General features: G+C 40.7%; 2 protein-coding genes across 3 annotated transcripts; one reads left to right on the top strand and one right to left on the bottom strand.

Annotated features, from left to right (window-relative positions):
- Nucleotides 1–164: 164 nt before the first annotated feature.
- Nucleotides 165–6,531, bottom strand: bmb (brambleberry). Its single transcript, XM_067596202.1, has 13 exons — nt 6,327–6,531; nt 4,812–5,074; nt 4,202–4,330; nt 3,886–4,071; nt 3,572–3,794; nt 2,426–2,542; nt 2,135–2,314; nt 1,537–1,743; nt 1,306–1,453; nt 958–1,016; nt 738–865; nt 482–603; nt 165–399 (listed from the first exon to the last, which is right to left on the bottom strand). Exons 2-13 carry the CDS (start codon nt 5,070–5,072, stop codon nt 270–272), a joined length of 1,890 nt encoding a protein of 629 aa, XP_067452303.1. The 5' UTR covers nt 5,073–5,074; nt 6,327–6,531; the 3' UTR covers nt 165–269.
- A 55-nt stretch (nt 6,532–6,586) lies between these two features.
- Nucleotides 6,587–15,149, top strand: pycr3 (pyrroline-5-carboxylate reductase 3). 2 transcript variants are annotated; one of them, XM_067596207.1, is made up of 7 exons: nt 6,587–6,759; nt 10,435–10,528; nt 10,612–10,676; nt 11,788–11,967; nt 12,059–12,271; nt 13,416–13,508; nt 13,645–15,149. In XM_067596207.1, the coding sequence occupies exons 1-7, from the start codon at nt 6,730–6,732 to the stop codon at nt 13,849–13,851; spliced, it is 882 nt and encodes a 293-aa protein (XP_067452308.1). In that variant the 5' UTR covers nt 6,587–6,729; the 3' UTR covers nt 13,852–15,149. The 2 variants fall into 2 exon arrangements, with proteins under 2 accessions (XP_067452308.1, XP_067452306.1); XM_067596205.1 differs by lacking the exon at nt 6,587–6,759 and adding an exon at nt 6,866–7,560.
- Nucleotides 15,150–15,532: the final 383 nt, after the last annotated feature.

Below are 15,532 nucleotides of genomic sequence, written 5' to 3'. Positions count from 1 at the left end.
ACTAATCTAATGATGTGATATAAAAACAACCTGAATACAGAAACAGACAGGTTTATGGGTAAAGAAATAATTTATTAAATGAACAGTTAAAATATGTCAATAAAAATCTTTAAAAAACACATTTATAAATCCTGCCAGTGTAGCGTCTGTTTTAGCAAACTTCAAGCAAAGCAAGCAGAACTTAAAGTGACGACACGACAACAATTCACTGTTTTTTTTGCAGAGGAAGAGCTCTACCAAAGAAAACTTAAGAGGGGAAGTTGTGCATTTCAGGAGTGAAGGTAGGAGCTGTGGCCCCCTTCATGGACTCGGCAGTATTCTTGTCCTGGTACGGCTCTCTTCTTACAAGCCTTCCCTGTTTTTGTGACGCCGTTGCACAGCTGACGACCTGACAGAGAGCTGTAAAAAGACCAGTTCCAATTTAAAAAAAAAAAAAAAGTCATGACATACTTTACATGTTGATAAAGTGTAAAGCACTGACCTGTTGCTGACTAGTGACGGAGTAGGACTCGCACTTCGTGAGTCATTCACAAAATCATGCGAGTCGTTCACAGCATCAAAAACACATCCGTGGTTCCTCAGGGGGATATCATCAATCAGAGCCTGAAAAATAAAAATGAAACCTCCTTATTATTCAGTAAGTGCTAACCCCCCCCCAAAAAAACCAGAACAAAACAAACAAAAAAAAAAAAACAGCTTTAGTTATATCTCCAGTGACATTCACTCAGTGTGCTCACCGCTGACAGAACTGCTTGTGGTATCAGTCTGGGAGTGGAGTGACTCGGTGTGCCGATTATCGGCATGAACCTGGACTCTGGTATCGGTTTCCTGTGAGAGGGAGACACGACTGACGTGCCAAGATCACCTGTATACAAGACATAAATGAGAACAAGCATGAATGACCAAGTTTAGTAAAACACAAGGAAATATTTCACTGTAACAGTTTATAATTCACACCTAATATGAAGCTGTCCTGATTCAGCAGGTCGTCTTGGATGAAACCGTTCTTTTCATCTCTGAGGACAAACAGAATAAAGATAAATTAAATTAAAGAGAAAGCATTTAGATTGCATACATCCCTGCATGGTTGTACAATTCTTTTAACAGAAAGTTTTTAATTTTGATCTGGATCTGCATTAAAATACACAAACAATCGTTAAGAAATAAAAATCTCTTGATCCAAAGCTTCAACCAAATTAATCTCGTCTCTTGGCACTTGTGTTAATTTAAATTACTATTGAAATTCTTCGACCCGGTTTATGTGTCTGCAGTAAAGTCTGTGTATGACGAGGTCTGAAGACTCACTTCTGCGGTGTAGAGGATGGTGGATATGAATGGCCGGATGAAACCGGCTTCTGTTGCTCCACTATTTCACAGGAGGCCAGTGACAGCGGGACAGCCGGCTTTCCTCTGAGCTGGAGGCACGCCCACAGCTGATTCACACACCAGTGAGCTGTGGACATCATTGTGATACAAACATGAGAGCTGATCATATGAGACGTTTTATTTGTGTGGTAAGCAGCTTTAGGTCTGTACCCAGAGAGAGAGTGAGGAGCAGCAGGCTGAGGCTGGTGAGATCCAGCGCCGGCTGCTGGTTGATCTCAGCTAGCGCGTTCATGGGAACGGTGAACAGCAGCATCGCACGAGAGAAACCCGGACATCGCAGGAACGTCAGCATGACAGCACACAGGACGAGATAGCCTGTATGTGCTATACACGTCCACAAGGCTGTCAGGCTCAAACCTGTAAATCACAAGAAGCACAAGGGAAACTCATTAAGCCAGGCTGACAAATAAATCTGTCATATTTAGAGGTTTAAGGTTTTCTCACTGACTGAGGGGGAGGATATTGACCTGATCGTCATAACAACTCGGACTGATTGAGTGCTGTCAATCACCACAACACAATGAGCTCTGGAGGGTTTAAGTGCAATTAAATATTTTCTTTCTAAATACATTTTTTAAAAGCTGAGTTCCTTCATTTTTCAAAACTTCTCAAAAAATCTCTTAAATCTATACAATTGTTGCTATTATACTAAAAGTAAAACATGTTTTTATGAATAATATTTTTTAAATTCTTATGAAGGAGAAAAATTAAGATATAAGTGGTTGTACAAACTTTGTGCGAGTCTCACCTGCCCAGCCAAGGTAGCCCTGGATCATGTGCAGTCTTTCCTCTATGCGGCTCTGCATGTTATCCAGGTAGTGCAGCATGACTCCCAGCGTGCTGTTCATACGCTCCAATTTGTTCATCAGGTCAGTGTAGTACTGGGAGGTCTGGTCCTGGTACTGCAGAAACTCTAACATACTGTGGTCTGATCAGCCACAGAGGAAAGAAAAAAAAATTAACATGAAATCACTGATGTGAACTATAAATTCAATAATTCTGTGATGAATTTTGATTCATGACACTATCACTCATTTACCAATTTTTTGGTAGATGTCCTGAGCTTGATGTCTGACATCTGCCAGGTCTTTAACGATCGCCTTGTGGCTGTCCTGCACCTCCAAGCCTTGAACCTGCAAATTCTCACTGACATTCTCTAAAAACAAGACAGACAGGAAGTGATAAATATTTCACACTCAATGACTGTAGTAACATTTACATGAAACCTTTTCAATAATTCATCAGAATACAGCTCAGTCAGAACTTACACATGTAAACATCTCCATAATATACTAAACCAGATGTTCCAGAGAATATTTTACTCTAATCTGAAAGACGTATGAAGAACATTTCAAGATTCATTTAGTAGATGAAACTGTCTAAGACTAAGACTCTTTGCAATCATTTATTTGTGAAATAGGAATCAAACAGAATCATCCCTTAACTTAACTAATAACTGCCGGAGCACAAAAGTTGTCAAAAAAGAGCTGGATTTGCACATAATCAGAGCTTTTATTTGTGTTTACTGGCTGTAGAACATGTAAACAAGAAGACTCATCATGTTGAAATGTAATAAAAAATGCTGCACCAGCAGGGCCACCAACAGTGTTACAGAGTCCTCTCACCCCTCCAACAGACTGTTCAACTCACTGCTGTCTGACTGACGTTTCAGCAACATCTGGGCCAGAAACACAAGCCTGTCCAACAGCGCCCCCTGCAGGCCATCAGGCTACTTAACTCTTTACTCCATCATGCTAACCACTGGTTGATAATCAGATAATACTTGTCATGACAGAAAGTTGTAAAACAGGTCTAATTACTTCAATCTCTCAATTGAAAGTTCGGACGACGGAGAGTTCATCCATGGCAGCTTGGCCATCTTTTAACATGTTTTCTCATGAACTACTGCATTTACTTGAATGAAAAACATCTGGCACATGTATTCTCTGATTGTCTATCAATATGCATATTTTGATACACATGAATAATTTAGAAACACTGTCTATTATTTAAGTAAGAAGCTTTGTTCATCCTTGTTGGTGGTACATACTCTCTGTTGGCTTTACAATGCACAAATGTAAGCACATGTTTTGTTGTGTCACATAAACACCAAAATGGAGCAAAATATGCAAAAGGCTGAATATTTCACAATGTGATGTTTTTACAGAATACATGAAAGTCTCACCCATTCTCCTTGTAATGCCATGAATGAGCTGGGCCACCAGCTCCTGTCCAGAGGCGATGAGGGCCTTCTCCTGGCTCAGACGCATCAGGTTGTCCTTCAGTGAACTCTCCATTTGCTCCTGGCCCTCATGCAGCTTCCCCTGTTGGGCCTGCAGGGCACTGTGGCCCTCAAGCACCTTGTCCAGCGAGGCTGCAGTCAGTTCCCTCAGCTCCAACTGGCCTTCCTGTAATGCAATCAAAAGCAGGATCTGAGCCTGATCTAAATCACATGCTGTGCACATGGAGATAAGAAGGCAAAAGAAAACTCAACTCTACCTTCAGGTCTTTCATTGCATCTAGCTGGCTGGTGGCTGTGGAGATGAGAGCGTTGACGGTGTGCTCTGCCCTGCGACGGAAGAGCTGCTGGCGAGTCGCATAGCACACAGAGCGCGCTCTGTTGCTCACTATGTGGTACGCATTCCATGTGTCTGAATCCATGTCTGCCGTACACTCTTTTAAACTCTGAAACATCAAAATGAGGTAAACAAAAGCTCCATGAAGGCCAAAATCCCATATCATTTAATTGTGATCCCTTTTTCTTATCAATCTCCTCTTATTGTTCTCTTTTTATCACTCTGAAATATAAGTTTACCATTTCCTCCGTGCAGGGGTAGGTCCGGCGCCCTTCGATCTCTGCCTGGCAGTTAAACAGAACGACTCCGAGCTTCGCAAGCTGCTCCTCTGAGAGGCTTTCACAGCTCGCCTTCAGTCTGGCAACCACCTACGACAGAACACAAAGCTTTATTCAAATGTGATTGACAAGCCAGTGAAAGTGTACAACTGCTACTGTGACCCTACATTGAGGACTACTACTTTAGACTAATTTGTGAGGAATGCTACCAGATCCAATTTGATAGCAAAGACGGTTTACAGCAGCATTCCTCAAGCTGTCTGGGACTGTAACTGCATTTTTTAGCCCTAAAAAAAAAAAAAACCTCAAAGATGTCAGGTTGTACTGTGATTTGAGGTTTGAGGCTGCTGCAAATGGTTTATGTAAAAAAATATGTCAAACTATTATTTTTAGATGGAGTCAATGCACAAATATCAACATAGACAGTACCACTTGAAAGAGAAAGTGTGTCCAAACTTTTGACTGCTACTGTATATCTACATCCTGTGACCGTGTCTGCATGGGTGACCCAAAGTGAAGCCTGAGTTCAAGGGTGAGCGACCCTAAATTTAAAGCTCAGAGGTCCATTTACCCTGTGATGACAGCTATCCAAAGGGCTGAGCTCCAGTTGTTTTGCCTCAGCCAAAAACTTCTCATCAGCAGTGGTTATTTCAAACTGAGCATCCTTAGCAAGAAGTGCCGGAGCTGCTGCAGGTGAAGGAGGTGCTGCTGCTGCTGGAGGAGGATTGTCTGTCTGCCTCAGCCACTCAAACAGCCCGCTGACTGCAGGACACTGGCAGGCCAGCATGCTGATCAGCAGGAAATACAGGTGGTGGAGCAGGAGATGGCCCATGTCTGGAGAAGAGCACAATAAGAGTGCATATAGAAGCAAAAATTCAAGTTTTACTGGCTATCAATAGTAATAACCAAATATGTCACTTCCTGTTAGAGACACCACAACTTATCAGTTCAAATAGTCACAATTAATCTGCAACTATTTTAATAATTGATGAATTGTTTGTCATTTTTCATGCAAAAAGGCAACACAATTGACGGTTCCAGCCACTCAAATTCACATTTCTGCTGTTTTTCTTTGTCTCAGTTCCATTTAGTTAATTTTATATCTTTGGGTTTTGGACTGTAGGACGGATCAAACAAGACATCTGATAACACATGTTTCATTGTTTTCTGACATTTCATAGACCAGACAATGAATCAAACATGTAAATGTCACATTAATCAACAATAAAAATGATTGCTTGAGAGCAATAAAAGAGGCAAAATACGATACAACTTATCCTAGTACTTGTAGCACTTTACATACCATTTTCTAAAACCCTTATTTTCTAACATTTCCAAAAAATAAGTGGTCTATATCAAATGATCCACACTCGCCACAACATATGGGTAAGGCTTACTTTTAATTTTGGGTGTGTTGTAAAAATAAATAAATAATAAAAGAAAAATAGATGAATTAAGATTTTCAGAAACCTATAGATGTCTCGCCAACCACTATCTGAGATCTCAATATCAAATTCCATCACCAAAATTCAGCGTTGACTTGCAGGATTTAAATGAAATTAATGAATAAAAAAACGACTTTAAGTTGCAGGAGAAAGTGTTTTATTTGAGGGATGTCACGACATAAACTGAGCCAATATGTTTGAATGGGGTCCAGAGGCATGTGGCTTTGCCCAGGCATGTCTGCTCTCTGCTGCACCAGCGCTGCAGTGAGGACCGTGAACGCACCGTTTACGCACTATTGAAAACACACACTTTAAACGGCATTAAAATAGAAAAAACGCATTAGTAACATTAGTGGGACTCAAGAACATTCAAATCAGTAAGCATTTTATGAAGATTATTTTTTCTAGTTTATTCTTAAGCACAAGGGGCTGCTGAAAGTTTTGACGGTGACCTCTTCACTGCGTGTAAAAACGTAGGAAACACAGAAACCCAATTAAAGGTTAAATTTAGCTAATTTCAAGATATTTAAAACACTCAGCGACAACATGTACAGCAATATATGAGTAAAAGATTTAACTCACCAATCTCTGCACGTCTGGTTAAATGCAAAAGTTTAATATCTTTTTTTTAAAACATGTACCTGTTGTTTAAATTTGCAGGATGCAGAAAACGCTCATCTCGGTCTCTCCTCACACAGCTGATAGGAATGACAGCCGATTTTTTTGTCCACCACCTCTCCGCACTATATGACGAGGTCGCAGCCAATGGAAGTCCTCGCATTTTTAAGGGGCGGACGTAAGGTGTGTTCGCTTCTTTATCCGGGCTGACACGGAACGGTACGGCGTCTAAAAACGTGCGGAATGCGTCCGTGTAGTGTGCTGCAGTTGCCGCCCCACCCGACTGCAGCGGTGAAGCGGTCAAAAACGAACCAACCGATAGTTCACGCATTGCACAGCTGGTTAGTTTCGTGGATGCTCCGGGGGTGTAGTTGACCTGATAAGACAGTTGAAATTAAACTGCAGTTTGAGATTTACAACTTTACGATGGACACCAGCAAATCTGAAACACACCAGGTGAATAAATCTCCTAGAACCAACGTTAGCCGGTGTTATTCACAGCGTCGCTCGGCATCGTGTGTGTGTCACTCCGCGGTACTTTATGGTTGTCCCGTCAACAAGAAGCATGTGCGTTGTGTTTCTAATCTAATCTGTCCTGGATTATTTTCTAGCTAGACGCAGCAGAAGCAGCAGCTACATTTCTGCTACCGTTTGCTCTTAAATAGCAGGGATTTATTATTTATTTGGCGCCGTTTTCACGAGCTTTAGGTTAAATACGGGTACGGTTCAAGCAGCCGTTATAACCGTTGCAACCGTTAAGCTAACGTTTACTAGCCGCCGCCGAGCTAGCCGGGCTAGGTTGCCACAACAATGGACGACTCCGGCATCAAGAAGCAGAACTGGGACGTGAAGGAGACTGAGTTATTTCTCGAAATCCTCAAGGAGCTGGACATGAAGAAATGTCTGGACGGGAGGAAAGTGAGGAATAACAAACTCTTCAAGGTGGCACACAGGAGGATGACAGCGGCCGGTTATCACAGATCGGTGGACCAGTTAAAGTTTCGCTGGAAACTTCTCAAAAGTGCGTATTATAAGTGCAAACGGGAGCCCGACTCCCCGGCCCCGATCAAAATACAGGGCTGGTGGCGGTACGAAAACACAATGATCGCTATCATGGAGTCCAGACATCCCCTGGTCGGAGCTGGGGTCAACTCTGACAGGAACGATGAAGTGACAGAAGACTCGGATGGAGACGCATCGATGCTGCACTGGCCCCAGCCCTGCCCGGACAATACCACCCAGAACCTGGATTTAATTGTAGGGGTGATGAGCGTGGATACAGCGTAGTTTGTCATAAGTAGACCATAAGTGTGGTTTCATTTCGTCCATGTGTTGTGTAGATGCATGCATTCATTGGCCGACTGTGTGCCTGTTGTGAATATCCCTCCAATACCCAGTTACCAGTTTGTTTGGTGCACCTGGCTGAAATTAAAGGATAGTTTCACCATTTTTTCAAATCTGATTTAAAGGACCAGTGTGTTGGATTTAGTGGCATCTAGTGATGAGGTTGCAGATTGCAACCGACTGAATACCCTTCCCCTCCCCTTCCAAGTGTGTAAGAGAATCTACGGTGGCAACGAAACTCACGAAAAATGCAAACGGCTACTGTAGAAACATGGCGGCCCCTATATGGATATAAAGGGCTCAACAACCATTAGTATTTTCAGGTGATAATACACTAATTGAAACTTACTTATGAATATTATACTCTATTTCTGCTAGGTCCGTTCCGCTAGATGCCACTAAATTCTACACACTGGTCCTTTAAAACAACAGTCAGGTGTCCACATGAACAGTGAAAGAGGTTTTCCTCGCTGTAATCATTCCTCCTGTTCATACTGGATATTAAAAGATCCCCTTCAAATGTGCTTTCAATGTAAGTGATTGAGGCCGAAATCCACAGTGTATCCACACAGTTATTTTGTGCAAAAATGCATTTAAAAGTTGATGTGAAGCTTATATGAGGCTTCAGCAGTCTGAGTTAGTCATATCAAGTGTCTGCCACATTTACAGTCTTTTTTTAGCATCAAATTCCCTCTTTGTGTTTCCTCGGACAGTGTTTCCTTGTTGAGCTGCAGTGGAAGTATAGTAACAAAAAGAGGAACTTTGGCACTAAAAAGACCGTAACATTGAAAGATATCTACTTGATTTAAATCATTTGGACGCTGAAGCTTCATATTAGCTTCAGATAAACTTTTAAACACATTTTTGCACAGAAGGAGGACTGTGGATTTTGACTTGCATTATGAAGGGAACATCTAATTGTCAGTATGAACAGGAGGAATTATGGCAAGAAAAACCTATTTAAGTGTTCATTTGGGCTCCTGACTGTTGTTTTAAGACAGACTTGAAAAATTGTGAACCTGTCCTTTAATGCAGTCAAATACAGCCGTGCAATTGGTGCTGCAACCAACAGTTATTTTTATTATCGATTAATCTGTCTATCATTTTCTCGATTCATCGATTAGTTGTTTGGTCTATAAAATGTCAGAAAATGGTGTCGATCACCGTTTCCCAAAACCCTCAGATGTCTTGTTCTGTCTCGATCAACAGTCCACAACCCAAAGAGTTTACTATCATAGACGACTAAAGAAACCAGGAAATATTCACGTTTAAGAAGCTGTCGATTGACTAATCGCTGAACTAATCGTTGCACCTGCAATAAATCCCTCATGGAGGTTATAATGTTCAGTTTTTTGTTGACACTGATTCAGAGAGATGTTTATTCAAGGAGGCTGTAGTGTTTGGTGCTGTTAAATTGTATGGTGGTTAATATTCTGTGTACACCACAGAGGGTCAACTGAATATTACAATCACTGAGCAATCAATCACTTCATTTGTCCCCAAAGGACAGTTGGTTGTACAGCAGTGAAACAAAAATAGACGATAAAAACTGAAAGAATGTAAAGGCCTGGTCATAACACATTCAAAATTTAGATCCTGGATGATGGGTACAGTATTTGTTATCAGAGTTCAGTTGAGAGGTAAACAGACGGTATCAAAGGGTTTTTCTGTCCTTTTTGTTTTGGCCAACGAGACAAAATACATTTAACTCAATACAGATCCAAAACAGCAGCTTCCAAAATTACAGTGAAATTGAATCAGCACCGCTCCAAATCAGTTTAAAAAACCAAACTGGTCATTATAAACAGAGAAAAGTAGAATTTATTGGTCTGGAGAAGGGTTGGCACTGGTGACAAATAATCACTTCATCAACTCACTTCATTCATTCCACTTGTACAAAAATCTAAATAGATTTTCTCGCGTGACGTCTTCAAATTGCTTGATTTGTCCATCAAACAGTCCACAACGTATGATGTTCATTTGCAGCGATCTAGAGGAAAGCTTGAGCCGGCAAATTCTTTGGAATTTAGCATGAGAAATTCTTAGATTATCATCAAAACGGTTTGTGATTTATTTCCTACCCATCAACTGGCAAAGATATCATGATACGTTCTTTTTCTACAGATTAAATGCATATCAGTGATCTGATTATCCCTTGTTGTAGGCGTTAACTGCTTTCAGACATCACCAGGTTAAAGGAGGAATCTGATTATAGGCGTCTCAGAAACCTGCTCTCTTGGCCTGTACAAGGTTAAGGATGCAGATACGTGATAGAATCTCAGGAAAGCATAACTAGGCTGTAGCAGCAGCAGCAGTTATGGGGGGAGGGGAAGAAATCTGATTACCAACCAACTGTCGCCCGGGGTTTAACATGTTATCTGATTTCTCTCAGTAATCAGGTTTCTTCTGTTGATATCACAATACCTTCTTCTGTTGCCATGCGCTGTTGATTGGTTGGGTTGCATTGGCGCCAATATTCCTACATGGTCTCTTGTCATTTTTTTACTAAAATTATACACTATGAAAGCATTACCATCTCTGTGGGATGCTTTCATCTTCAGTTACAGAGATATTGTGATCATAAATGATGTATTTTCTATTGTATATCATGAATTGTGATATACGATAACACTGTAATAATGTGTGACCATTGTTACCGCCGGAAACGTGTCATGATAGTACTGTGTGGTAGATTGTCTTGTGATTCACACCCCTAGTTTTTAGGTAAATGTCAAACGCTGACGTTGTATTTTGTCGATGTTGATCTGGACTCTTCCTCGCTTTCAGATCAAAATGGACCCTGAGATGGACTCGCAGCTGAAGATCGGTTTCATCGGCGCGGGGAACATGGCGTTCGGCATCGCAAAGGGCATCTTGTCCGGTGAGTCTGTAAAGACTTGAAACAGAGCAGAGAGGGTTTAAGTGAAGGAGTTAATGATCTTATTGTGTGTGTCGTCATTATAGGAAACGTTCTGCCTCTAAACGTCAAAGTGAGCGCACCGTCCTCCAGGAACCTGGGACGCTTTCAGGTACTTTGTTTTAACGCCTTTACTTCTCTGTCAATCATCAATAAGAATGATTGGTTTGCAGGGTAGTGAGCAGGTACGGTATGATCAGGATCATGGTTACACTGTGTCAGATCAGCTTCATTGTGATTGGATGTCTGTACTGCAAACCGATCCAATGTCATGCTGACCTCACTCTGTTGCAAAAGAGACCTGCGGGTGTTCAAAAAAAAAAGTGAGCACATAATAAAGCAGTTTAGTCATTCCTGTTTTAGGGGGTCAGAAAGTAAAAAGCTGTGTGTATGAGTTAACAGAACATAATATTAAACAATCTGTTATCCAATAAAATATTTAAGGGATGTCAAAGTTAATACACCATTGTTCTTAACTGGCTAAAAGTATAACCAGATATCTCAAAGTCAAACTGTTCTTTATTAACCCAAATTAGGACTAACAATCATCTCCCTCATATATCTGAGTATATATCTTTACATCAGTGCAGCATGTATCTATAAAATGTCAGAAAACAATAAAACACGCCCATCACAATTTCCTGAAGCCCAAAGACATCTTCCAATAGCTTCAGATAACCAGATCAACAGTCAAAAATACAAATATATTTAGTTTACAATGACATAAAACAAAGAAAAGTTGAAAATTCTTACAATACTAAAGCTGGAACTAGAGTGTATTTTTTTTTTAAAAAGTACTTAGCTAATCTAAATCTATTATCAAAATAGTTGCTGATTAAGTTTTTGTTATTTCAGCTCTAAACTAAATGCCGTTGAGACTAAATTGTCCACAGCCTGACAGCTCTCACTGTTTGTTTTGCACTGAATTACACAAGATATGTTCCCCTAACTGCAGCCAAGCTGCAAGCAGTCAAATCTGACTCGTATTTTAGTTGTAAGCATTTCAACACCACAACACAGCTCCTAGCTTACTGAGTGTTTTTCTTTGACTGACCAGAAAAGCCACAACAACCCTTTAGATTTTTAATGCTAATATGAGAGCATAAATTATGAAAACTGTACCCCTAGTTGTCCCCTTTGTAACGTTTGTGTGGATTCATTGTGTGTATTTGTACATGGGAGTGTATGTGACGGTCAGTAATATCTCTTCCACCTGCCTTCAGGAACTGGGGATTTCCGTCACTCACTCCAACGTAGAGGTGGTCTGTGGTTCAGATGTGGTCTTTGTGGCAGTCAAACCTCACCTGGTTCCACTTGTTCTCAACGAGGTCTCGCAACACGTCACTGACAGACACATCATGGTGTCTGTTGCAGCAGGAGTAACGCTGGCAACATTAGAAGAGGTGAGTGTCCCCGCCCGCATCTAACGGCCTTTAAAACCAAGCGCTGATTCACTGATGTTGAGTTTTAATCTTGTGTATTTTGAATTCAAAGCTCCTGCCAGAGAATTCGGTCGTCATCCGGCTGATGCCGAACCTCCCGTGTTTAGTTCAGGAAGGTGCTCTACTGTTTGCTCGAGGATCTCATGCAAAACAGGAGGACGGAGCTCTGCTGCGCTCCTTGTTGCATCGCTGTGGTTTGGTAGAAGAAGGACCTGAGGCCTGGATTGACATCCACACTGGACTGAGCGGGAGCGGAGTTGCTTTTGTGAGTGTCTCAGGAACCAGAGAACTGGTTCATTAAGTAGGATGTTTTTTTGTCAGTGCTTGTAGATTTTTATAACAGGAGCTCCTCAAAACAAAGATGACACACAACTGATGATGAGATTTAAGTCTTGAGATTTAAATTCTCATGATTAAATTGGTGAAACTATTAATTTATATAAACTAATCTTTAATTGATCGTAACAGTGTTGAGGCATGCTTTAGGCATTTACCACAAACCACACAATATATAACATTTCCATCTACGTGTTCTTCAAAGTATTTTCATCCCGTCCAGACAGTCTGCGGTTTCAATTAATTTCACTTCAGTATGAAAATCAACTTGCAGAGACATGAAACTTTCTCACATTTCATAAACTCATTACAAGGAACATCACATCTGCTCTTGAAGTTAAAGTGACAGTACTGTTGAGTGGTAACACATTATAAAAAAGTTGGCAAATCATGACTTTACCACATGATATTAATGCAGCTTTCTATCAAACATGCATTAAGCTTTTGAATCCATTCATATAGTTGATATTTTCTACAATAAATCCCTGTAGACAAAGTTCTTTGTTTTTACTGAGACTTGTACAGAATACAAATAAAAACCATTATAAACGTACAAGCACATAACATACTTCTTCTACATACTAACAATCAAAAGCAAGAAGTTATTGCCTTGGCTGTTGCTTCATAATGGAAATTCACAGCCAGTCGACATCAGGTTACCAGAAAATACAAAATATTGACTCTTAAAAGAAACTGTAATGTCTGTTTTTATGTTTTTTGGCATTTGTGCCTTTATTAGATGAGCAGGTAGTAGAGAGATGACAGGAAATGAGAGGAGTAAGAAGTTGGGAATGCAACAAAAGTTCCGGGCTGGATGCAAATCACCTGAAAATCAAATCTTCAAGGATATTTCTCCTTTGTATGAACGGCTCTAACAATTATATTACCCGTGATTCATTTTTGTCAAGGGTAAGGTTCTAGTCTCTGAAATAAAAATAAAAGAAAACCGTCTCTCTCTCTCTCTGCTACAGTACAATAAACACTGATCATTTAGAAATCGTTCACTCTTCTTCTACTGAACAAAATCTACTGCAAGAAATGGACTTTATTCACCTTTGATTGTGTCTCTGCAGGTGTATCTGTTTGCTGAGGCGCTGGCAGAAGGAGCTGTTAAAATGGGCATGCCGAGCGCTTTGGCTCACAGCATCGCGTCTCAGACTGTTCTGGTCAGTTCTTCTGTTTGTGCTTTTATTTAACTGCAGCAAAATCAGCAATTTTAGTGTTGCTAAAAATATACTTGCTGTTTTTTCATTCAAGTTTTATGTACGTAAGCACAATGTTTGATCTCACCATCTGTTCCAGGGCGCCGGCCGATTGTTACGTGACTCTGGGAAGCATCCAGCTCAGCTGCGCTCTGAGGTCTGCACCCCGGGCGGAACAACCATCTACGGGCTTCACACCCTGGAACAGGGAGGCGTGAGGGCTTCGACCATGAGCGCTGTAGAATCTGCCACCGAGAGAGCCAGAGAGCTCGGCCGAAAGTCAGCGGCGGCGGGAAGCAAGAAATGACGGCCGCTTAGTTGCCTTTTAATAACTGCTCACTGGACTTTAATTTAAGAAAAGCCGACAGCAAATAGACTTTTTCTTTCGCTCAACGTCATCATGGAACACAAAGATACAACAGGACTAATCGCTCTTTTTATTTCTCCCTTTTTTTCCCCACAAACAAACAAGTGCAGTTTATACTTCTTCTGTTTCACACGTCTGACCAGAAGAATTTGATGTGAGCAAAAAAGCTGATATCAGCTGAATCTTATTGAGACTGACAAGTAAATTATTTGATCCTGACTGTGATTTACATTTTTTTGAGAGAATGACTACATTTATATTCACACCAGTGCGTGTGAATGTATTCCAGTCGTTTTGGATTAAGGCAGTAATGCAAACCATATAAACATCTTAATGGAAGCAAAGCCTTACTGGCTGTGATTGACTTATTATGATGGAGCTTAAAGTAACAATCTCGAAGATCTCTTTCATTTTCTTTGGTGACACCTATGGTGATAAGCTGTAATTGCAGGTGTGTCTTTTGACCTAATTTCCCAGAGATCCAAAGAGTGTCGCCTGTGTGACACCAGTCTGTAGGAATCAATCTTCTCTTTGTTCGGCCACAGTAACTGTTTACTTGCAACGCTAGCAGAGACACTAGCGTTAGCTCCGCCTCCCCTCTCTGGCACACCAACCACTGCTGGGTGATGGAAAACGCGTCAGTATGCACTGATTTGGCCAAAATATAACATGTAGTATGCAGAATCCAAACAGAAGCAAGATCTGCTGTATGCCAAAAATACCCAGATGTCCTACTGATTTGGCAAAAATCTCCAGTATGCATATGACCAGTCTACCTCGCCTACTGTGTCCCACTACAACCAGTCATTTCTGAAATGACAGACAGCAGCACGGTGGGGATTGTGAGCCTGGCTAAAAGCTGTTGTAATTCTAGGACTGTTAATATGTCTGCAAGGGCTTCATCAGCGGGTCATAGGCTCGATCACCACTGTGTTACCTCATTCAGCAATAGATATTTATTTAAATGAAAATCTTCGAGATTATCACTTTAAATATGCTGATGTATTTAATTGTATTAATATATAATATTTAATATTTGGCCAAATGAAAACTTTAATTTGGAATGATGAATGATCACGGTTGTACAGCTCCATTCTAATGATAGTTTCTGTCGCAGGTGTAGTTTCCATCTAGTTGCTGCCTTTGTGTTTTAACACAAGTTTTCAAAAAAAAATATTTATGATCTACGATGCCAAGTGTGTAGAATTGGTTTTCATAAAGTCTAATGTGAACTGGCTCTCTGTGCGTCGCCTTATTTCTGTTTGAGCTCAAGTTCATTTAATCTGAGGACTTAAATCAGGCATGAACTGGCTTTTGGAAGCTCGAATCTCAGCAAGTCCAGTGCGAGCAATATTAAGGGACGCAGATCAAATGTGGAGATGATGTAAAATCCACAATAAATGACAGCAGAAGACTGCAGAGGTGTGTGATCGCATTTGTGTTGGTAGAATGTGCAACCTAAACGATATATCTGGGTTAATGATTCTTGATTTAGGATAAAGCAGCTGAGAAAACGATCTCACCTAATCATATGATTGAAACTACAAAATCCACAGTCCTCCTGTGCAAAAATGTGTTTACAGGTTTATCTGAAGCTAATATGAAGCTTCAAATGAGTAAA

Source organism: Thunnus thynnus, chromosome 8 (genome assembly GCF_963924715.1).
Source record: "Thunnus thynnus chromosome 8, fThuThy2.1, whole genome shotgun sequence".
In the NCBI taxonomy this organism is placed as follows: domain Eukaryota; kingdom Metazoa; phylum Chordata; class Actinopteri; order Scombriformes; family Scombridae; genus Thunnus; species Thunnus thynnus.
This window is presented reverse-complemented; position numbering and strand designations above follow the sequence as displayed.

What these genes read in the sequence shown, in the direction of transcription:
- bmb (XM_067596202.1), bottom strand. Translation starts at nt 5,072, where the DNA reads ATGGGCCATCTCCTGCTCCACCACCTGTATTTCCTGCTGATCAGCATG. An exon ending in TGGCATTACAAGGAGAATGG is followed by an intron (nt 2,543 to 3,571) that starts GTGAGACTTTCA and finishes TCTTGTTTTTAG; the next exon opens with AGAATGTCAGTGAGAATTTG. An exon ending in CCGTCACTAGTCAGCAACAG is followed by an intron (nt 400 to 481) that starts GTCAGTGCTTTA and finishes GTCTTTTTACAG; the next exon opens with CTCTCTGTCAGGTCGTCAGC.
- pycr3 (XM_067596205.1), top strand. Translation starts at nt 7,114, where the DNA reads ATGGACGACTCCGGCATCAAGAAGCAGAACTGGGACGTGAAGGAGACT. An exon ending in GCGGGAGCGGAGTTGCTTTT is followed by an intron (nt 12,272 to 13,415) that starts GTGAGTGTCTCA and finishes GTGTCTCTGCAG; the next exon opens with GTGTATCTGTTTGCTGAGGC. An exon ending in TCGCGTCTCAGACTGTTCTG is followed by an intron (nt 13,509 to 13,644) that starts GTCAGTTCTTCT and finishes CATCTGTTCCAG; the next exon opens with GGCGCCGGCCGATTGTTACG.